At 41.3% G+C, this 24,537-nt stretch overlaps 1 protein-coding gene across 2 annotated transcripts in view; it reads right to left on the minus strand.

The window, feature by feature from the left end:
- PARVA (parvin, alpha) overlaps positions 1 to 24,537 on the minus strand; it is a 138,055-nt gene that overhangs the window by 21,416 nt on the left and 92,102 nt on the right. For both annotated transcript variants that reach the window (XM_004683037.2, XM_012725519.1), the window contains exons 2-6: positions 24,235 to 24,324; positions 24,084 to 24,154; positions 22,568 to 22,670; positions 6,695 to 6,835; positions 1,267 to 1,382 (exon numbers count right to left, since the gene is read on the minus strand). In XM_004683037.2, the coding sequence (XP_004683094.2) occupies positions 1,267 to 1,382; positions 6,695 to 6,835; positions 22,568 to 22,670; positions 24,084 to 24,154; positions 24,235 to 24,324 (521 nt within the window). The remainder of the gene's footprint in view (positions 1 to 1,266; positions 1,383 to 6,694; positions 6,836 to 22,567; positions 22,671 to 24,083; positions 24,155 to 24,234; positions 24,325 to 24,537) is intronic.

Below are 24,537 nucleotides of genomic sequence, written 5' to 3' on the forward strand. Positions count from 1 at the left end.
CGCACATTATTGACTGGCAAACACAACACAATAGAGATGGCCTGGGTTCACTGGCAAGATGCTTGTACCAGGATGCTCTGGGCTGGCCACGTTTCCAGAGCAGACATGAAATGCTTCAGACCATGCTTGAAGCAGTGGAGCGCTCTGCAAATGAGGCCAATCAACCCTTTGTAGTCGGTTGCACCTCATGTCTGCACCACACACATGCGTACTGCTCTGGGCTCTGCCAGCCTCTCTGCCCCTGGTGTGCAGTTCCATCATGGCAGGCAGGCAGGGCCAAACTTTCATTGTCCTATTACACTCCTTTGCCATTTAGCAAGTTAAGTGCCCAGAAGGTGTCAAAGAATGCTTTTTCGATTGGGTACAACTGAGAGTCTAATTGAAGAACACCCCAATGTCCTTCTTTCCTCCTGTTCACATCTAGTCCCTGAAAGTTCAGTCCTGGACACTTGCCTGACCCACTCAGGCTTAGCAGCCCCTAAGGCTCTTCCTCACCAAGGCACGGTGGGGCTGCCATGCTGTTCTCTTTTCCAGAACTCTGGATAACCCTGGGTAACCAGGAAACTGCTCATAAGGGGAGTTCTCCCTTACAGAGTGTTTATTTGGAAAGGAAAAGAAACAAGCAAACAAAATGATGACCTTTTGTTAAATAGGCATAAAGTTGGAAAATTAAATTAAATTTGAGTATCTAATGGGGTTAGGAGCAGAGTAGATAGTCATGGGGAGAGAGCACACCCTCACTGTGGAAATTACACAGCCATATGTGAATGGAAATTCCATCCAACAATCTGGAAGGGATGATGTGTGATCCCAGCTGTGCTTCTCTGGGTGGGTGAAAAGCAGCAGCGCCCTCAGGAAAGGCACAGGAAGTTGGGGGCTTCTCCAATATATGTGCACACACCCCCTCACAAGCATAGCTGTCTCTCCTCTCAGTATTTGGGCATCACATTTTTCATGACAGAAGGCTTCTCCCTGGCTTGTGGGGCAACACATAAATGCATGTGTGCACACACATCTTCTCCGGATCCCACTACAGACCCTCAAATACATGTTACACAGACGCTGGCCTGATGAAAATCCTGGGCACATGTCACACAGACTCCTCCTGCCCCCCCATACACCTATCAGGGAGAAGCTCACAAACGTGAGGGTGTTCACTCACCTGCCCCTCACCGTGGGGAATGCATACCCCACATGCCTGAGCTCTCAGAGACCCAGCTTCCACCCCTCTTTAAAAGCGCAGATCCCTATCATGGCATCTCTCACCTGGACCACAACCACCTGGATGGAAACATGGTCTGGGAGTCGTATTGGTGCCCGGAAATACTGGGACAAAGCAACCAGCAGATGCAAGATGGCCACCAGGCTCTTGGCATGCACAGCTGAAATAAAAGATGATGTAAAGGTTAGTCTCTTTCCAAGTTCTAAGCAGAGATAAGTAGATATTTAACATGTAGCAGTACCACATCCAATACCTCTTATTAACTAAAAAACCAAACCAAACCAAAGAAACAAACCCTTGGTCCCCACAGTTCTTGGTCAGGACCCAAAGAGCTGCTTGAATCATGTTATGTCTAGATTTGTACTCTACTGCCTTCCACTCTAACCCAGTACTTTCAGCAGGACCCTCATTACTGCTGAATTCATAGCTCAGATCAGCCCTCTGTCATCCCATGGTCTTGGCTTATTCAATTTTAATAACCCTGGGCATATCTTCTCTGGAGTGTCTGTCCTTTCATTCCTACTCAACTGTGAGCTTGCGGGGTCATCACCACAACTCTTACCCAGAGACTCTACACAAAGCAGATCCTCCATTAATGGCCATTGAGTCAGGAACACTGAATCCCTAGAGGCAGGCATGAGAGACATCCGAGGTCTTTGCTGCTCTTTGCCACTTAAGAACTAGCTGGGAGGGGATGAATATGACCCAGTGGGCTGCTAGAGGTTCTGAGCAACATGCTGGATGTTGAATGGCCCGTGTAATAGGATGCTGGGCGACTGTTGGGTTGTGGTTTTCTCAGGACATGAGAGGGGACAATGCCGGATGGGGCATGCTGGTAAGGCACACTGGAGCTTGAGGTCTACCCTTTATTGCCTGTGTGACCTTGGGGAGGTCACTCAAGGCCTCTGAACTAAGGTCTATTCATTTTCAGTATCTATGAGGAAGTACAGATTTTAAGAATTTCAGAAGACTGCATATGCAAAGCTCCCAGCACAAACAGATCCCTAGGAATGGTTGATGTCTTTTATTCTAACTTAAGAGAGAGGATCTGGCACAGTTAGGTAAATCAGCTATCCCCCTTCTTTTCCCATCAAAGGGAAGATTTGTCAGATGCTTTACCTGCCTTCATATTCTGACCAGCCTTGTTGCTTTTCATTACAGGGGGCATTTAAAGAAAAAAAAAATGCCCATTTTAGTATGATCTGGCCCCATTGCTGGGGTGTCATTCTGTCTGCCCTGGGATTGATGAGCTGTTCAAACAGAAGCTTTGAGAAATCACCAGGAAAAGGAAATGATTTAGGCATTGCTTGGGAACTCATTAGAGTTTCTTATTATCACTGCTACTTCAAAGAAGGGTTTCCACTGAGTCTGAACAGTGGCTCAAAGACCACCATTAAACAGCAGATGAGCCACTCCTGGCTGCACCTTCCAGAAGTTCTCAGTTCTGGGGATCGTCAGCTAAGTTCCACCGACAGCCAGTTTCAAAAAGGCCCCTGATAATGGATCCAAGTTTGTGCTTATCAGCAATGCCACACCATCCAGTCACAGGGTTGTAAGGATTTTTGCTACTTCTCCCCACTTATGACAGAATATAATGCTGGACAACAAGGTTGTCCTTGTGCTCCATTGACATCGGGTGCTGTCTTGGTTATCTGTGGGAGAGTCAGTTCTACCACGGTAGATGTTGGGCTCCCTCAGTGAGAGCGCATTCTCCTGGTAAGCTTTTCAAAAGCAGTAATTGTAGTCTCTGTTTCTCTCTCACACACATGCTACATGTAGAAAGGTGTTCATTATTATATCATGCACTATTATTTAAAAAAATTGGGGAAATAGTTATGTTCAAGAGGATGGTTTAGATTAGCAGCTTTCAAAGTTTTTTCTTAACTAGAAAATGCTTTGTTCTAAAAGCTGTTAGGCCAAACAAATGAAAAGGGCACAACTCTCCTTCCCTCCCACCTCCCCTCCCACCTTGCCTCCTCTGTGTTCTCCTCTCCTCAGTGGCATCTGAGATTTTCCTTGGACCAAGGTTGGGTCAAGTGTAGCTTAGTAGGCGTTATTTGACTAAATTATGGTATAGGTACATAATGAATACTTGCACACAATGCAAGTACTTTCCAGACATTGTAGGTATAAATTATTACTACTGCAGTGTTAGTGAGAAATAACAATGTGATCTATGCACCTATGGATATACACACATATATCAAGATAGGTCATTTCTTCAATGAAGAATAGTGTAAGAGGCACCCTCATCATTGCCAGCCCTCAGCGTGCCTCCTGGGAGTTTTCTCCATGCACCTAGTCAGAATGTAGGGCTGCTGTGCTCCTGTACTTGAGTCAGAATGGAAATGTGCAGAGTCAGAGCCGGGCCAGGGTTCCACTGTGCAGCTGGGCCCCACAGCCAGTGTGCCACGGTGTCACTCTAGGGCTGGAAAAGCCACTTTCAAGTTGCTCCAGACATATCTTGTGGTGGCAATATAAATTTTTAGGAGGAAATCTGACAATACAGATGGTGACCTTAAAAATGTACATCTTTTGTTGATAGCAGTCCTAGGTATTTCTCCGAAAAAGTAGTTATAATATGAGTAGAAGGGCGTTACCAGGCTGTATTGAGATTAGTGAAAAAAATGAAATGCAATCTTAAAATTCATCCGTTAAGTAAATTATGACACAACCGTATACTGTCACATTATGCAATATTAAAAAGCACAGAATATTTAATGATCTTTAAAGACTGAAGTTTTCTAGAGATGCAAGTTTTCAAGGAGATATCATCCTTGTACAAAGTATCGAGTATATAGGGGCACATTTGTTTCTTACACACAGACACGACTTGAAGGGACACAGGGGAATGCCTGTCTCTGGGCCAAGCATTCAGGCTTAGCACTGGCTGTGCGGCTGCACTCTCTGGGCCTCATCCCCAGCTCCACCATTCACCACCTGAGAGGCTTGGACAAAGACACTCCTTTAGCAAACATGCACCAATCACTTTTCCAGAGTCTAGGAGAAAAAAATACTTGCGCTCACCAACCTTTCACTGTGTTCCTTAGCCTTGATTTTCTCATGTGTCAAATGGAATAACAGGATTCTTTCTTGGCTGACTGAGTGAGGATTACAAGGACCCAAATATGTAAGGTATTTAGAAGAGCACAAGGCACACAGTAAGCACCACACATATGTTAGATATTAATAATTTCATTTTCTCAATTTTCAATAATACTAATTATTGTTACTTTTGAGAAAATAGAACTTTAGTCCCAGCATGGCAATTCAGCAACCGCCCCTGCAGTTTATCCTCAGTGGAAAGACAACACAAGTTCTCAGACAGCCAGGAAGGGGAGCAGAGAGGAGGGGCTGTTTTGCCCCAGGAGTTATACCTGCCACATTCCTTGTGGAAGAAACCACTGGAGCTTGTAAACCGGCTGCAGGGAGCCAGCCACTGAGATAACTATTCCCTCTGACCTAGTAATTCATCTCGGTTCTAGAAGTAATTCAAGAGAAGCAAAAAGAGACCCAACCTAGGTGGGACCTTCAAGTTGGCACTATCTGAGCCTAGCAACAGGCTGGAAAACATCTCAAAAGGATCAGCGTTGACATAGGGCTAAGTTACCTCTGGGATAATCTACCCCAAGAGATAGAAGCATTGATCAAAATTCCTAACACCAAAGACCCCGGGACTTCAGAGAATAGGTTTGATACAAGAAGAAGCAACCAATGAGTGTATATGACTTCATCAGGTAAGAAGATCATTGATATGGACAGCGCTGGGCAAAAAATGAAAATAGTTGAGTGGCAAGATGAGTAATGATTTTATGCATTTCCTGTAAGAATGGAAAGCAAATGTGAACCAAACAAATCATTCAAAACCACTTAAGATAGTGCTCCTGATGTGACTTTAAAACATTTACTCTGTGATCTCAGCCTTCCCCAAATTGGGTTCCTTGATCAATTGAAAGGTGTTTTATTTAGAGGGAGACATGGAGATGGTCACATTCAAAGGAGCAGAAAATAGGACCAAAGGAAACCAAGCCAGGGTCAAATCAGAGGATTTTAATGCTTATGACTATTGTGAATTTCCGAAAACAGAGGCATTTCCCAAACCAGTAAACTATCCATTTTCTCCCTCCCCCCTCTGAAGGCTTCTCAGTGTCCCTAGCACACAGAATAACACCCAGGGCTTTTGCTTCTGTGCTCAGGAATCTCTCTGTGCTTGGCAAGTAGGCCCCATTCCAAGAGCTGGCCATTGTGCAGGGCAACTTATTTTACCCTGCAAGCGAAAGTGTAATTATACTGAAGGAAGTTCTTGGCGACATGCTTCCAAAGTCAGATGTCAGAAATCTGATGAAGAGGGTGTGGCTGCCAGCTGCCTAGTCTCTGAGTTGAGAGGTGAAGACTCCTTTTTCTTTCCCAAGTCTGAGAGGTATTGCGTTTGGTGGCAGGGTGCCAGCTGATTTGAGTTGTCTAAGGTGGATGTCCTAGGCATAGTATTTAGCCCTTTACACTTAAAACACAATCTAAGGCCATTTTGATCTATTACAAACAACAAAACCATCTTGGATTCCCAATAGGATAGGAAATGCGCTTTTGGTTCTGGATTCACCTCATCTGCTGAGTTAATGCTGATTCTGATATGCACTTGTTAAGGCTGTATTAGACACGTAAGCCCTTAAAGCAGTAGAAGAATGAATAGTTGATGCTTTCTGAGATCTGGGTTATACTGGCTGTGAAATCTGAATTGTAAAATTCTGTTCCATGCCTCGACTCTGAGTCATAACTTTGCTTCTTCTGGAAAATGAGATGAGAGAGGTAGGCCATGGGGGTTTGAACAGAGTCAAGGTCTTGCTCTTTGCTTCTTACTTGTCTGCACCTGGGGACCTCCAGCCAAGGACTCCTCAGGATAGAGACCACATCTTTCTGAAAAAATTGTGCTGAGGGGCTCTCCCTGGTGGTGCACTGGGTTAGGACAAAACACTCCAAGCTGGCTGTAGCCCCTTTAGAGCGAGTTTGATCCCCCACTCCAGAGGTGACCACCTGGTGTGGCAGACCTCTCCTGACCCACCCGCTGCTCCCCTCATCAGTGTACTTCTTCCATCTGGCTGTTCTGCTCCCCACTCTGTCTCTGATGAAGACTCTCACGGCCCCTGCACCTCTGGCTTGTACCCCAGTTCTGTATGAATGAGTAAATAAAAGAGAGAGAGAAAAGAAACACATCACTTAAAAAAAAAAAATATGCTGACACTCAGGTGTAGCTCAACAAATGCAAGTTCCCTTTCCCATTCACTCTCACGTGAGGCTCCCACAGGAACAAGAACGGGCTGGATTTTGACATAGTTACTTTTCCCAATGGTGCGTGTATGTAAGTTCTCACACCTTGCACCCCCCACGAGGGGCCAGCCAGTTTACTGGATGTCTTCTGGGGGAAATCCCTGGGTGGGATCATTTAACAGTTCCATTTCGCTTGGTCATACTCACAGTCCACATTCCACTTGATGCTCCTGGGAGGGAGTTTCAGGGTTTCGTTGATCTTCTCCAGGACTGTCTGCAGCTTTTGCTTCTGTGCAATCTCTGACTGGGTGACCTCAGCAACATTCAGCTTCTCGCTCTCAAGTTTCTCTGGGGTGACACAGGAAAAACAACAGTTGCTACCATCAGCCACAGAGGACCCTAGCCTGGGCAGTGATTGCCTCCTTCATTCCTTCACACATATTCACAGGCGTACACTCCTTCCCTTCCTCTCTCGACCCATATCACTGCTCTCCTAGTCTGATGGTGGCTCTGGTGGCACCAGTATTGTGAAAATCATGTGATCCCCAAATTATAAGATCCTAGAACTATAGAAGTGGGGCACTTATCTCAGCCCATCTTTTCCATCATTGTGGTCTTATCCCTCTTTTGTTCAATTCTGCCTTCTCCACAGAAAGACTGTGCTTGCCCAGAGCAGTCAGTCAGTCCTTCCTCAATGCATTTTGTGCCAAGCTGAGTCACATTTTTCTCTTCTAAGAGCTTCTTTCCTTCTAAACCCATCTGGAAGATAGCTTACCTGGTATTTCCCAATCTATCGCTCTTTTTTCTCTTTGTAAAACACATCCCTAAAATTATATGGTGTTTAAAATTGATGACCTCCCACAAGTGCTGTTGGTTGGTGGGAGAGCTAAGAGTTATCACTTGGTGGTATCTTCATAGTGGTCACTAATAGGCCTCTAAGAACACTTCCTAAAAATTATTCTAAGCAGTAAGAAAGCATTGGGTAACAGCTTAATTGAAGTGCTCTTTTCTTTTTGAGAGGCACTTGTATAATGCTGTGTTTTAAAACTACCACTTCTTATAGGCAATAGGATAGCCCCTTAATACTTACAGGCTAAATACAAAATAAAATTTTTTTAGTCTAAATCCATATATCTATTATAGAGAATAACTCTGGATTTTCTAATGCTTAGTCCCTACATCTCCCTAATCCACTCCCACAGCTCACTCAGGATTCACAGAGCTGACACTCTGATGCATGTTGAAGATGTCTTTTCAATTTTAAGGGCTGCCACACAAATTAAGCTTCACAATACATCAATGGCCTCCCTATTGCTTCCATTATTTATTTTATTTTTAAGTATTCCAGCTTATCTGTCTTCTTTAAAATGAGATTATGCACTGGAGAGTTTCTTCAAATTCTGTGGATTTAAGCATTCTTTGCAGCACTTTGAGAGGATGACTTCAAGCGATTCTTGTCTATGATGGCTTGAAGCCATCATCCCTTATTTCTAAAGTTCAGGAGTTTAACAAGCTCCTAGATCTAAACATCTTCTTGAATATTAAACTTTAAGGAGACCCTGTGTATCTTTGCCATTTTCACTGAACCCTTATCTTGGGTCTTCTCCTATGAAGAAATACATGACATGTTGCTTTTATCTTACACTGCAGTGAGGGGAACTTCTGAAGCTTTAGCTTGCTGGAAGAGAGCTGAGCTAGATCAGTGATTACTGTCTTGGGAGTGGGCTGATGAAGGGAGAAGGGAGAGGCAGGGTGCATGAACCACTTTTTTGCTAGTTTTGTTGCATTACATCATTGTCTATGAATTTTCATATTTAAAACCTGTTGCTACTAGACTTCTTGGAGTGAATGGGTTAGGTCTCCAAGTGTGTTTTTCTAGGTCAATAACTTTTTCTTGCACTGCTGTTTTCTGGTTTTCACTTTCAAATACTGGATTTTACACATTACTAACTGAAATACTCTGACTTCCTGCTTCCATCAATTTTTTTTTTTTAAGATTTATTTATTTGTGCATACAGAGCTGGGGTACAGGCCAGAGGCTTAGGGGCGGTGAGAGGCTTCACCAGAGACAGAGCGGGGAGCAGAACAGGCTGACTGACGAAGTACACTGCTGAAGGGAGCAGTGAGCAGGTCAGGAGAGGTCTGCCACGCCATGTGGTCACCTCCGGGGCAGGCGGGAATCGAACTCATGAGGAAGTGGCTTAAGCTTCTTAGTGCTGTGCTTTAACCCACTGCGCCAACAGGGAGGGCCCCCCATCAATATTTTTAAGTAGACCATGCTACTAAAATTATAATGCATTCTTTCTTAAATTAAAAAAAATCTGTATTTTAGCATCTGGCATTGCTTGTTCAAGATAAGAGATTTTATGGGTTTGTGTTCTCCTTTTACATTGTGCATTTTTTACAAAATAGCCTGTTTTACTTTTTTCTTCTTTGCTAGGCTTTGGGCTTTTCTTTTTGTCTTTTACTATTGTTGCAGGATATTTTATTGCAGGCACTCACATTGGAATGAAGTGGATAAAAGTAGAGATAATACCTTGAAGTGAGACTTATTAACAGATTTAGTGAGTCTCTTCTCTTCTCTCTCAGTGGAAATATGATTATAGTACATACATTTTTTTGTTAGTATTTTTCTATTCAAATATATTTCATGAGTATTTTTTCTATGTCAATACATAAGGATATAATTCACTTGTTTTTGAAAATTGCATATTATTAGACTTCTAATATATTCAACCATTTCCCTCAGGTTATAGCTACATTTTTTCCTATTTGTAATAAAGTTGCAATAAACATCCTCTGTGGGGTGTTTGCATGCGTCCAATTACTGCTGTTAAAAAGCAAAACTAATGCGCTACAGATTTTCTTTTTAAATACAGTCATCTAACCAAATTTCCTAATTAGCTTTATTATTGTTTGAGTCTTCAGATTCTCTAGGTATAAACAAGACAACACTGATATCTTTATAATCTTATTCATTTCAGATTTTACTGATACTTTAATATAAAAAAATTGAGAATCTTTTCTGCTATTTCTACCCCATATTTTTTAAATGGCCATCCCTCAAAATTTGAGATGTGCGCAAACATAGTTAAATAGTAATTTCACTCACTTTTATGAAGGATTTAAATATAACTTCCGCTTCCAAACCTCCTAGTTTTCCTGTTGGGTTCTTTATTAGGCTAATTTAGCTAGCTCTATGAAAACTTTCTATTGCTAAAAATTTATTCTTCCAGGAAATTGTTCTCCCTTGTTTCCACAGTTCTGTAAATTATTCATCATTATTTAATTTGTTATAAAGTAGTAGATGTGATTTTGAAATATGTTCTTTAGAAAATTTTCTCAGGTAGGAAAGATTTCATGAATCTGTTTTTGAAATGAGCATCCAAATATATTTATAGAGAGATTATTTTTAGAAAACAATGAAACAGTATTCAAAAAGTTCAGGAATAGCAAGACAGGGCAGCCTAAATTCATTACGCTAGTGGAAGAGCTGTTCTAACACAATTGCCATAATATAATACTATGTTGATATAACCACTCTTCAAAGAACTAGAATACAAAGCCTAGGGTGATTCCTGAGTTATGAAAAAAAAATTTTTTTCAAAATATATAGGGAAGCTTAGTTAAAAGTTCTTCTTTTTAAAATTGCATCATGGCCAGAGCATATGGTCTATGTAATTGTTGAGATTTCCTTTCTGGACATAGTCAAATTTTTATATGTTCCATCTACAGTTAAAAGAATGAGAAATTTTTTGTGGAGTGTTGCTGGTTAACTCTATTGTTAAAATCTTTATCCTTGATGAGTGTTTTTACTTAATGTTTACGAAAGACATGCTAAAATTTGTGATGGCATAATTAAATTCTTTGTGTATCTGACTGCCATTTCTGAATTTTATATAATTCCTGCACAGGTGTGTATTAAAAACTCTGTATTTTTCTAGAAGCTAAGTTTCATTGACAGGTGGATCCTCTGTAGTAAATGCATTTTGCCTTTTGTCTGACACTAAAAGTTTTTCCAGCCTTCTCTACATTAGCATTAGTCTATTGTCTATAACACTTTCTATTTTTTTCTTTAAAATTTTTGTTTTCTCATGTATTGAGGCTGTTTCTAGTATACAGCATATAGAATATTTTGTTGTTAGCCTGATAATCTTTGTCTTTTAAAAACAGAAGTATAATTGACATAGATTGTGTCAGTTTCGGTGTAAAATATAGTAACTTAATATTCCTAGACAATGTGCAACGTCACCACAATAGGTATTTCCCATCTATTTTTAGTAATTTTTTAGATTTGCAGTACTGTGTTATTGTCTATGAACCTCAGGCTGTACACTGTATCTTCATGACTTATTTTTAATACTGAAAATACATATCTCTAGATCCTTTTCATCTATTTCACTCATCTCCCAACCTTTCCCCTCTGGTAAGCACCTGTCTATTCTCTGATGCTAAGACTAGTTTTATTTGCTCACTTTGTGAGATTCTACATATAAGTGAAATCACGAGGTATTTGTCTTTCCCTGTCTCATTTATTTCACTTAGCACAATACTCTCAAGATCCATCCATGCCATTGTAAGGTTTCCTTATTTTTTATGGCTGCACAGTATTCCGCCACAAAATACATCATTTAATAATAGTGATGTATTTTGAGCAAAGTGTCATTAGGTGATTTTAAGTGATTTTGTCACGTGAAAGTCATAGAGGGTATTTACATAAACTTGGCTGACAAAGCCTAACATGTTCCATCCATTGCTGTCATTACACAATGCATGAGTCTACACATCTTTATCCATTCATCTATCAGTGGACACTTAGATGGTTTTTATATCTTGGCTATTGGGTGTAATGCTGCAATAACCATAGGGATGCACATATTTTTTCCAAATTACTGTTTGAATTTTCTTCATACACGTACTCAAAAGTAGAATGTTTGAATCATATAGTTGTATTTTTAATATTTTTCAGGAAAAATACCGTTTTTCAGTTGTAACAGTTAACAATACAATTAACAATATACAAGGGTTCTCCATCTCTTCATCAACATGTCTTTTTTTTTTTTTTTTGGCAGATGTGAGGTGATATGTAGTTGTGATTTTTACTGAATGATTATTGATGTTGAGTGCATTTTCATGTTTCTTTTGGTTATTTATCTTCCTTGGAAAAGTGCCTGTTCAGATCCATTTTTAAATAAAGCTGTTTTTAGTTGTTATATGAGTTCTCTATATTTTGGATATTAACTGCTTATCTGATACATGATTTGTGAATATCTTCTCCCCTTCAGTAGGTTGCCTTTTCATTTTGCTGATTTTTTTTTCCACTGTGTAGAAACATTTTAGCTTGTTATAGTCCCATTCATTTATTTCTCACTTCTGTTTTCCTTCGCTTTAGAATCAGAGCCAAAAATATCACTGAGATTGATATCAAGGAATTTATTGCCTCCTACGAGTGTTACAGCTTTAGGACTTATATTCAAGTTTTCCCCCCTACATCATTTGTTGAAGAGACTGTCCATTTTCTACCTTATATCTTGGTCCTCTGTTCATAAATTGATCATATGTGTGTGGGTTTATTTCCGGTTTCTCTACAGTGTTCCATTGATCTATATGTCAATTTTTTTTTTAAAGATTTATTTGTGCATACAGAACTGGGGTGCAGGCCAGAGGCTCAGGGGTGGTGAGAGGCTTCACCAGAGACAAAGTGGGGAGGAGAACAGGCAGATCTATGAAGTACACTGCTGAGGGGAGCAGCGGTCGGGTCAGGAGAGTCTGTCACGCTATGTGGTCACCTCCGCTGTCACTCTATGTGGTCACCTCCGGGGCAGGCGGAATCGAACTCATGCGGAAATGGCTTTAGCTTCTCAGTGCTGCGCTTTAACCCGCTGCGCCACCAGGGAGGGCTGTGTATGTCTATTTTTATGCTAATACTATACTGTTTTTATTAATACAGCATTGTAATATAGTTTGAAATCAGGGAGCATGGTGTTCATGGATTTGTTCTTTTTCAAGATTGCTTTGCTTATTTTATGTGATCTTTGTTGAATTTTAGGATTATTCTATTTATTTGGAAAAAATGACATGGAAATTTTGATAAGGATTGTGTAAAATCTGTAGAGTGCTGTGAGTAGAGTGAATTTTTTTTATCAATATTAATTCTTCCAACCTGTAAGCACAGAATTATCTTTCAATTTCTTTTGTCTTCAAGTTATTTCATCAATGCCCCATAGTTTTCATTGTGTAGGTCTTGTTTAAATTTATGCTTGGTACCATTCACCCTTAAACAACATGGGTCTAGAGACACCAATATTTCCTGCACCTCCCATGTAGTTGAAAATCATGTGTAGTTTTCAGTCCCCAAACTTAATTACTGCTAAAACCTGGAAACCTTACAGGTCAAACTTAACATATTTTATATGTTACATGTTCTATATACTATATTTTTAGAAAACATAAGAGAATCATAAGGAAGATAAAATATATTTATATATTCTAAGCTTATGTTGTCTGTCTCTAGGATGTTTTCTGTCAGTACCTACATTGTCTATGGTACATCTATTGTGATGATCATATGATTTTCATACTTCATGTGGTATATCACATTGTTTTACAAAGTCACAAATGTTGACCCATCTTGAAACTTTAGAAAAATCCCTACTCAAAGTGTATGGTCTTTTTAATGTAATTGTTGTCTTTATTGTTAAATTCAGTTTTGCTAATAATTTGCTGAGGGTTTTTGCATATATGTTCATCAGGGATGTTAGACTATAACTATCAATTTTTGTGACTTGCCTAGTCTTGGCATCAGGGTGGTGCTGCCCTTTAAAATCATTTTGACAGCAAGAAGGATAGGTGGTGTATTTTCTTTGAAAGTTTGGTAGAACTCTCCAAATTAGCCATTAAGTCCTAAACTTTCTTCTTACTAATAATTATTCTATTCAGATTATTTACTCATCAGACAGTGTTACAAGTAGGTTTATAGGAATTTAATTCTCCTGGGTTGTCCAATTTGTTGGCACAATTATTTATAGTAGCCTTTTGTGATCATGTGAATTTGTATACCAACTGTAATTTTTCTAGTTTTATTGAATATTTTTTTTTCTTGGTAAGTCTACCTAGGTGGTTGTCAAAACGAGATTTAGTTTTCATTAATCTTTTCTATCTTTTTTACTTCTTATTTACTTCCATTCTAACACTTATTTCCATCTTTATTAACACTGGGCTTCATTTTTTTCTTTTTTATAGTGCTGTTTCCTGTATCAGTCCTATATTGCAGTGAACTTTGTTCTTGGGGCTATTTGTTGTGTCCTATAGATTTTGGTATGTTGAGATTCCATTTTCATTATCTTAAAGTATTTTTTGATTTTTGTCTTTGACTTCTTCACTGATCCATTGGCTGTTTAATCTCAACATATTTGTGATTTTCCTGTTTTCTTCTTATAATTGATTTCTGCTTTCACACAATCGTGATGAAAAACGGTGTTATCATTCCAACCTTCTTGAATTTATTGAGACTTTTTTGGTTGCCTAATATGACATTCTGTAGAATGTCCCATGTGTACTTGAAAAGCATGTGTATTTCACTGCTTTTGAATGGAATGTTCTATATATGATAAGTCCATCTGCTTTATTATGTTAAGGTTGATATATCCTTGTTAACTTTGTGTGGGCAGTCTGTTCATTGATGTAAGTGGACTATTAAAGACCCCAACAGTTACTATATTGCAGTCATTTTCTACCTTTAGTTTTGTTGATACTTAATATATTTAAGTGCATAAATATTTACAACTGTTATATCCTTTTCTGTTGATCACTTTATCACTATCTAATGTTCTTGTTTCATTACATCTTTGTTTTAAACTAAGTTGTCAGATGTAGATATGATTATAGCAGCTCCATGTTGTAATGTTCATGGAATAACTTTTAATCTGTGTCCTTAAATCTTAAGTATCTCTTAAGGTAACATATAGATTAGGACTTTTGTCTTATCCATTCATCCTCTCTTTTGAGTGGAGAATATATTCATTTACCTTTAAAGTGATTATCAACAGCTATGAATTTATTATCATTTTGCTAATTGTTGTGTTTTCCCTCTGTTCCCTTTAACTCAAATAACATTATGATTTTGACTTATATTTCCTTTATTAAAAGTGATAACGAACATGGTTCATGTATCTAGTTACCTTCTGGATATCTTTGGCGTACTGTGAGTCCAGATATCCTTCTCATTTATTAATTGGGTAGTTTGTTAAACTAAACTTTTATATATCCTTAAACTCTTGTCAGCTGTGTAATATATATTTATATATATATTTTTTGGTGTGTATGGATGGAAAATCTTTTTAACATGAGGCATTCCCAACTGTTTATTTCCCTAGCTATAGGGTCAAGTCTCCAAAAACTTTATAACATTGTCATGCATTTCATGATATCAACAATAACAGTCTATATTTTATTGTTGTAGGTCTAAATCTTTAATCCAATTAGTGATATATTTTCCCCTTCATATGGCCGTGGTCCCTTTATTATAAATTAAGTATTGATATATATGTGGAACTATTTCTAGACTTGATTCTGTACCACTGAGTCATGTAACTTTTTATTTTAATGCCATAGTGATTTTAGGTCTGCTGCTTTATAGTAAATAGTTTAAAATCAGGCAACATGATATGTCCTTTCCTAGGACTGTTATTGCTATTTGAAGGTTCCATATAAATTACAAATGTTTTTGTTCAATTTCTTTGAAAAATGTTAGTTTTAATGGGGATCGCATTAAACAAGTACTTTGCTTTTACTAGAATAGTCATATTAATATACTGAGTCCTTCATGTTATGATCTAAATTGGATCATGACACCTCCTGTAGTTTTCATTGTAAAAGTCCTTCACCTCCTCAGTTTAATACCTATTGATTTAAAGTGACTGTGATTTTCCTTCTAGTCCATTATATATAAAATGTACCATTCTTATGTTGATTTTGTAAACTACTACTTTATTATATTATTTTGAATAGCATTTTGATAGTCTTAAGTTTTCACATACAGTATATTTACAGATATTGACATAAATACATTAAATACTTACAGTAGCAACATCAATTTATGTAATGTACCTGGCTTATTCTGATAATGCTTGCTCATTGTAGCTTCCTGTTTGGTGACTTGATTCTGAAATTATTTTCCCTGTAATTTCAAGTTGGGAATTACTTGGGGTGATATTTAAGAGGCTGGTCCTTTGGGATTTACTGTGCAATCCCATTCAATATCCATCATTTTAGAGTCACCCCAAGTTTACTTTGGCTCACTTCCTACAGAACAAGTTTTCAAGTCCATCATTACTCACAGATACTTTACTGGAGTTTCCCTCACTGCCTCTAAACAGCCCTACTGTTTATTTCTAGGTTATCTCCTTAAAGTCCATTTCTCATATATTACTGTGCTCATAATCGTCTATAGTTACCACTGCTCATGGAATAGTCTAGAATACTTACTTCAAATCTTCTATAATATGGATTCATCACCTTTAAGATCCCTATCAGAATAGTTCAAAGAGGTAGAGAATAATGAAAAGGCAGTTCCTAGACACTCTGAATCTAATTGCACCCCTTGTTAGCACATTGAGGTACGTTTGTCATGGTGAATGAGTGGGCACTGGCACATAAACTCATCTTGCCCCCTTAGTCTGTTCTGCTTGGTGTAGCTTTTAGACTTACTTGTTCATGACAATTTTTAGGAGTGCTGGATTTTTCCTTGTTTGTCTCATGGTTAGATAGGGTTATGGATTTACTCCTTGGGGAGGAAAATGATAGAAATGAAGTGCTTTTTCATCACATCAAATCAAGAGTACTTAAATTATCAGGGAGGCAGTCACTGAGTAGAGTCTCCTCTAGGGGTGGGGAGTTGACCTTTACCTCCTTGAAGGGGTTGTAGCCACATTATTTGGAATTATTTTAAAGGAACAATCTCTTGTCTCATTTCTTCAGTCATTTACACTAAAATGAACTTAGTTTTTGCACAAATCATTCCAGCTCTGGCCAATAGGAATGCTCTCAGGATGATTCTGAACACTTTCAACATGCTGCCTTATAGCTATTTTCCCCATTACCTCTTTTTTGCCACTGCAAGGTGCTCTAGGCTATCTTCTGTATGTACTGCCCATTCTCCAAGGACCTCTGGCTTCCATTATTGGATAAGGCAAGATCTGGATGTTGGTGTTCTACTCACATATGCCTTGTTTCTACGTCCACATCAAAGTCCACAGGGGTGTACCAGCAGCTTTCTCACTGAGCTGACTAGAATGTTCTCCATCTGGCTGAAATTCTCTTTCCACCAGGTCCTAGTTGAAATGACTCCTTTTTCAAGATGCCTTTCCCAAATTCCTACTTGATATTCCACAGCCCATGGTATTTTTAGTTTGTGAGTTAACCTGAAGACAGAACTATGACATTTTCTTTATGTCCTTAAGTTCAGCTGTTAGCATATGGCAAATCAAAGTGATTGTTGATTAGTGCCTATCATTTAACAAGGTAATGCATTAGGGCATATTGAGGCAAAGACATACACACACCAAAATAAACCCCCCCACCCCCAGAGAATTTTTATGCCTAAGGGACTCCTTCTTGGCTTCATGCCTGAAGAAGATATCCTGTTTCAACCATATGCTATTGTGAGAGCCAGAAGGAAGACCCTGGAACTTTGTGATTTTCATCCCTCAAAACAGGTGTTTTCTGTTCCTGTACAGGCACATGTTTAAAGATAACAATCAGTCGAATAAAACATACCATAAGGAAACTCAGTCGTCCCGAGTCAGGAAACCTCAATAAGAAACAGGCAGTGGCCCGTGTTCAAATGAAATGATGCTCTTGTGAAGGCATTTCCTCAAACCCTTTGTATTCTGTCTCACAGTCAAGTCTAGGAACTAGGTAGTGAGGTTGCAAACAAAACAAGGTGATCTTGGATGCAAGTGCATGACAGAGGCTGAAAAATGTGCCCCAAACTGAACTATTCTGACTTCCTTGTTGGTGCCACAGGGTAAGAGTTTACCTGTCCAGGAGGTGAGGGTGTGGCCTCTATCAATCACCCTGAGCAATGGTTAATCCTTGTGTAAGAAATGAGATAAATATTTTGGGTGGGGAAGGGAAGAAACTTCTTCATTTTGGAAGGTAGGGAGTTTTTATAAGATATAGAAAAGGCTGACATCATTCTGTGAGAGCACCTCATGAAAGAGGTGGCCAGCATCTAATTTTTCCCTGTCAACATCACCAACAGGACAGAAATATAGTAGGATCAGAGGGAGTGGTTCTAGGCTCATCAGCCTACCTCTGTTCCTGCTGACATTCCCGCGTCTGGCCTGAGGCTCTCTCCAGCTCTGCAAGGAATACAATCTGGAGGTTTTTTCCTACCTAGGCAATCCTTAACCACACGGTGATGGTGTCGGTGACGGGAGCCACAGAAGAAATGCCCCAGGTTCCCTGTCTTGGGAAGAATGATTTTGAAGAGTACTGTCAATTGGTTTCCAGCCAGAGAGAGTTGCCATCCTTACTAATGTATGTTTCCCTGGCATGTCTCTCTGCCCCTTTTCCAGCCTCCACTTCATTATGTGTACTTTCTAAGGTCTGCCTACCTTAATAAGATAAGGATTTGGGTAAAGAAGTTGAGAGCTGCTAGTAGGTAAAACTAAACTCAGGGTTGCTGCCAGAGGAGTCAGGACAGATGCAGCAGGGCTGGGTGGTTAGAAAAGAAAAACTGGGGGAGGCTGTCCCAGAACAATCTCCCAAACCTGTCTGGGGACTCTGAAGGGCAAGTGGGACAATAAACAGGTAGCTATCTGGCCACAAAAAGGAGAAGCAGGAATGGCACAGTTCTCACGGGGCTTCTGATGGGAGACCACCCAGACAATGCTTTTCAATCACATGCACTTGTCACCTCGTGGCTGCCCACCTGTATAGCTGTCACCCTAACAACAAAACATACAGAGCTTTTTGCCAAGAGATTGCTGCCTCAATGTCTTGCTCACTTCTAGATTCTGAGTCCCTGCCCCACCATGCTATCACCATGACCTCATATCCTACTGCCTGAGATGTGAGCTTCTACTCCACGTCCAGCTTCTTCTAAGCCAGGTAATCTGCTTACCGATCCCAAACTCAGCCTGCTCCTCCTGTGTGTGTGTGCAGTCACAGTACAGTTTGAGACTACATGGCTAGAAGTGATCACCCCTGATTAATCACAGGGCCACGAGGTGACAGCACCATACTAGACATGTAGGTGTTTGATTATCTGTACTGTAGACAGCAACTAAGAGACACTAGTATGCTCTGACAGCAGCTTTCAAAAGTATCCAGAGCCAACTTGAGAGCACCCTGTGGTCAAAGTTGGAAGTAAATGAGTGAAAAATGAACAATAATAGGATTTGTTTACAACCTACCGTACATAGTGAGCACCCAGTTGAATCAGTAAATAATGGTGAGCAATGGACTTTTCTTTATAGAAGAATTCCAGAGGAAAAATGCGGGCAGAATAAGCAAACTAAAAAACCTCTACTAGAACAACACAGTGATAATTATGTCATATACTCTCCTCTGATTACAATTAGTCAGAGAAGTTTAAGGAAAAATAAGGTATTTGTGTAGTGAAAGTATCACTCTTGCTGTAAGTTAATTGCAAGAGAAAGGTAACTTTACAGTGAAGAAATTTGGTGGGTACTGTTGTAAATGGTCAGGCTTACTTACCAGTAACAAGACATATTAACATCACATATACCCCGAGAGGGCATGATGGCATGCTGGAAAGGGCGGGCACATTTCTGCAGTATTCCTCCCCAAAGTGAATAGCCTTAATCTAATCATGAGGTTAAGGTGCACACACATCTAGCCACAGGCAGGATACACAGTGCATACAAATCTGTTTGCAGTTGCAAATATGCAGCAAGAGCTCCTTGAGGGGATCAGTTTGGAGATATTTCTGGGTGTCCCCTCTAGCTATTTTTCTATCTTCTTTTTGGGGATGACTCTACAAAATAACGCGTTAGTCCTCTTCAAGAAAAGTGCCGAAGTCATGAATGACAGTCAAACTCTTGCAGATGGAGGATTTTAAGGACTTGAGTCAACTCAGTTGGCAGAGGCTGGGGTGTCTAGATTCTATTCTGGATCCCAAGAAATGTACGTGAAGGTAAAAACTGGTAAAATCATAGAATCTAAATTCTGCAATTTAGCTAACAGGGAACTAAGGATAATTCCTCAGTTTTAGTTGGTAAGATGTTAATTCTAGAGGAAGCTGGATGAAAGGTAGACAGGAGCTCCTTACTATGATTACAACTGAAGCTAACATGGCCTGTGCAATTAAAGTGTTAGGACAAACCGCAACAGAGAGATTTGGGGGGGCTGCAGCATGAGATTAGGGCAAGAAATAACATAACATACAGAAAAGGATTTTGGAGCCAAAGAAGCTAAGAAAAATGAGTACTCTGATTGGGAGTACAGCTGTCAGGGTTTGCAACTGAGTCTGAGGGAGCCATCCAGAGTGACTGCTGGTTTCTAACATGAGTCACTGGATACATTCCTCAAGGTGGAAAACAATGGATTTGGTAAGCAGCAGGAAGATAAGCATGTCATGTGGGTTATAAGGTGCTCATGTGACATCAGGTGGGGATGGGCGGAATGTAGTTAAAAGATAACTGGACAGCTTCAGCGAGATCTGCTCTAGAGATATAGAGCTGAGAGTGACTGCCATGTAGGTGATGGTTGAAACTATAGAGTAGAAAAAAATACAGGGCCAAGGAAGGATGACTAATAAACCCTAACTATTCCAGGAGTGCATAGTGAAGACAAAAGTAGACATCACAGGCAGAGAAGCAGGGCAGCAAGAGATAACAGGAACCCCCCAGGCTGTGGGATGGGGGTGAGACATTCAGTAGTGTCAGCTGCTGCAATATGCCTAAGGAGGTCAAGGCTGACCACTGGTGATGCTGGTAGGAAGAGCTGGTGCATGCACCGGGTAGGCCTCCAGCCTGGACCTCAGAAGGGAATGATTAGTGGTGGTGGAAGCAGAGAGAGAGAGTGCCAAACATTCTTTCTGAGAAAGCTGGCTTGGAAAGAAGGAAGATAGAGATAGAAAAATAGCCGAAGGGGAACGCAAGATCAGAGGGGACACCCAAAAATATCTCCAGACTGAGCACGTCAAGGAGCTCTTGCTGTATATATTCAGCTGCAATCTGCGTGCAGGCACTGCGCATCTGGCCTGTGGCTCTCTGTGTGCACCTTTGGCCCACAGTGGGTCTAACTGTGATGCCTCTTTTCTCAACCTCTCATCAGCACCTTTCCAACACAGGGGAGCAGAACCTAGATAATCTCACCTGCGGTACTGTAACTGCAGGCCTCAGAGGGGATGATGGACAGTCTGCCACCATTTCCTGAGGCAAGGTGCCTTCACACACACGTCCTATTACCCCACAGCCACATTCCACCAGTGTAGGACGCTTTCGGGATAGTTTGAGATCCCAGCTGAATCTCAGGTGCAAGAGGAGAAAACTGCTGTTACTACAAGGGAAGCTCCCTGAATGTCAGGATTTTCCAGACTGTTCTGTTGTACTGACAAGCATTTCAGTATTAACATTCATTACTACTGAAGTTTGAGAACCAAGTCAGTTTAGTTTTCTAAACATGGCTAGTTTTTTTTAGTCATTCAATATACTGGAGGACGTGCTGGTAACCTGCCAGTAGAGAGAAGACCTGGTTTCTGCCTTTAAGATACCCACATCCAGAAAGGGCTACAAACATGGGACATCTTCAGTAAGGTGTGTATATACACGTGTGTGTATGTGTCAGAACACAGAAGAAAACAGGACGATCACTTCTATGTTGATGATTGTGTTGTAAGAGGGAGGCCCCTTTGGAAGGATGAGCTATTGTGGGTGAAGGAAGAAGAGCGCCCTAGAGGGGGAAGGAGTCACACAGGTAAAAGAGTGGTGCAGACATGCACAGCATACGTAACAGCAGTGGTTTGCATAGAAACAAAACCGACGAGAGCGAAGAGAGAGATTTACTTGGCACTCACCCGTGTCAGGCACTTTTCTAATTTTCTAAGCAGTCCACATGCCTGAGCCACGTGTGGGAGTGGCTGGAGGTGAGGCTGAAAAGGCGGCTGGGGGTCAGGTGATGAAATGCTTGGAATGCTGGACTAATGGGCTGGACTCTGTCCCACCGGCTGCAGGGGAGGAGGGCTGCCACAGAGTTAGAAGCAAGTACTGGCAGGATTAGACACGGGGGTTAGAAAAGCTTCCTCTGTTGGCTGTGGAGGGAATGGTTTGGAGTGGTTAAGATGGGGAGCGAAGAGGTGAGTTTAAGTTGGTTTTAATTGTTCAGACAAGTAAAAGGGCAGGGAGGATGGACTCAAGAGGATTTTGAGCAAGAAGAAATGAGCCTTGGAGAGACCCACCCCCTAGAGGGATGGGAGGCGGTTTCTGTGCACTTGGGGGAGAAGACCTCGGGGAAGTAGATGAGGACCCTGTGTAGTGTCCACAGGTTGGGGTGCCGGGGGCACAGCTAAGAGAATGAGTTAGAATTTAGGGAAAGATTCAGGTACAGTGAGAGGAAATGCAAAGTAATCAAGCTGAATTCTCCTTTCCCTCCAAGCCAGCCGTACATTCTTGTGTGAACAGCTGTGAAATGAGCATGGACACTCACGCAGAGGCCAGACCTCAGAGGCATGTATCCATATGTACTTCCCCCCAGCCTGGAGAGGGACACACACATGCATAGGTGACAGGTACATACACAAACAGAGCCGCAGAGGTGTGCTCACAAATGCATGACTTCCTGGAGAGGGTGAGGCATGCTTTAGTGCTACCCTAGGCCCTTCCTCTTCCCCGGGGATGACCCCCGGTTGCTGGGGGAGCAGCCATATCTGGCCAGAAAGGCTCCCTCTGTGATTCGTTCTAGTATAACATACCACACTCTGCCCATCTGTACTCCACTTCAGGTGAACCAGAGCACCCGAGAACAGCAAGTTCTGAGAGCAACTTCCAACTAGAAGAGACCCATCGCCTGTTGAATACAGACATCCCCTGCAACAGCCAAGCCTCCTCTTACCAAACAGCTTCTGCAGGACTTGTCCATCATACAAATCTTCAGCCAGGTCTTTCACAATGATTCTTTCTCCAACCAAGACATCATTAATCCAGTCAATTAATACCTTGAAGAGAGCAAAAGGAAATGAGAGTAGAATCGTCACGGGGCATTTTCTTACAAGCTTTGTTATCCTGGACAGAATTTAAGAGCACTTCACATTTCTCATCCAGCAGAACCATCCCCAAGACCCAGCGTGTGGACAACGCTGTGAGTAAGCATCCCACGGGGCTGTTATTTGCAGGTGTAAATCCCAGTGTGCCAGTGTTTGGGGCCCTTGCTGGCCCCCTACCATTCCTTACCCTAGTGGCAAACAATGCTCACACAGATACCAGGTGGGGGTGAAGATGGGCTTTGGCATGCCAGGCATTGGTGTTGAAACCCCCATTTAGCCATTGATCAACTTGTGCACCGCTGATGAGACCTGTGAACCCATGTTCCAGATATCTACAGACCTGTGTTTTATACCTCTGGGGTCTATGAGCAGCTAGTTATCTATTCTGACCCTGGTTCCCCACCTTGAAAAGTGACGATGAAAATATCTCCTACATTAGGTAGCAGAAAAGAATTGCCTATGGCCAGGACTGACCCCTCAGCAAGTACAGATCTTAATAATGTTTTAATACTGTACTCATTCTGACACTTGATCAGTCGGTTCTTGTCATTCTGTTCAGGAAGGGAGTCAAATACAGCTGTGAACAATTTGCACAAGGTCACGGAGCTGCCTGGAGGAGGAGAACTTGAACCCTTATCTACCTCATGCTGAAGCACCTATCACTAAGCTGCGTCTCAGTGGGGCCACATCTTAGTAAGTGCCATTACCTCAGGGCCTACTGTCCAGGTACTGAGCAGAGGTGACCCATTTCAGTAACCCACATAACTCCCCTGAGAGGCAGAACATTAGCTTCATTTATCAGGTAAAGAAACTAAGCTTGTACAAGTTAATGCTTATTAAATTATTTTGATGACAGAAAGACCAACAGTAACTATCAAGTTTGAGTTTTGGTCATTGTACAGTTGTGTAAGCAGCGAGACTGAGAGTGGTCCCCTCCCTCCAGGCTTCCTCTGCTCTCCATGCCTTCCCATGACCACTGGCCTCAGGGTAACCACTATAGTGTCGCTTTTTTTTTTTTTTGACAATTTCATGTAAATGGAATCACACAGAACATTGTCTCTCATGTGAGACTTAGCATAAATAAATCACTTTTACAGTATACTCATCTATAAAAAGGGGGTGAAATGAAATCCCACTTCTCAGGGTACCTTTCGGGCTCCCAGAGGAAAGCAGTGAAAGGACTAAGCGGCAAGTTCCTGCAAAGGCGAGTGTGTCTCCACCAGTGTCTTCAGCACCCAGCATTGGTCAACACCACTTGCTAAAAGCACTGTTTATGGGCCACAATTTAGACTCCACCCTGACCTGCAGGCAGACACTGCTGGGACCTTTCATTCCATCTGCCCTAATGCTTCCCAATTTTCTTACCTTCATCAGTTCTTGGAGTTTGGGGTCACTGCGTGAGTTTGGATCCACCATTGTTCGAACTTCGTTCTCCTCTTTAGAAAGAAAAGGAAATCAGTGAGGTGCTTCTACTGGTGACAGAAGGCTGCCCAGAAGAGACAAGAGACCCACTTACCCAGCATCGTGTCCTCGGGGTCTAACTCGAAAGGGATCGGGTTGAGGGGCAGGTTAATGGCATTCATGCCCTCTTCCTGAAGCTCCGAGACTGTGAGGAGAAGGAAGGCAGAGTCAGGGTGCAGACCACTGATGGGGATGGGGGAGTGTGGATGGTGCATGAGAAGTAATAGGGGTGATTGGGTAGGAATGTGTGAAGGGGTGGGGGGGTCAGGTGGGGAGGTCAGGTGGGGCGCTGCATTTCATATTGATATATGCACATAAACCACTAAGGTTCGATTACTCAGCCTGCAATCGCGTCCTC

The sequence above is a fragment of the Condylura cristata genome, unplaced genomic scaffold, assembly GCF_000260355.1.
Source record: "Condylura cristata isolate star-nosed mole 26May11 unplaced genomic scaffold, ConCri1.0 scaffold00015, whole genome shotgun sequence".
Classification (NCBI taxonomy): domain Eukaryota; kingdom Metazoa; phylum Chordata; class Mammalia; order Eulipotyphla; family Talpidae; genus Condylura; species Condylura cristata.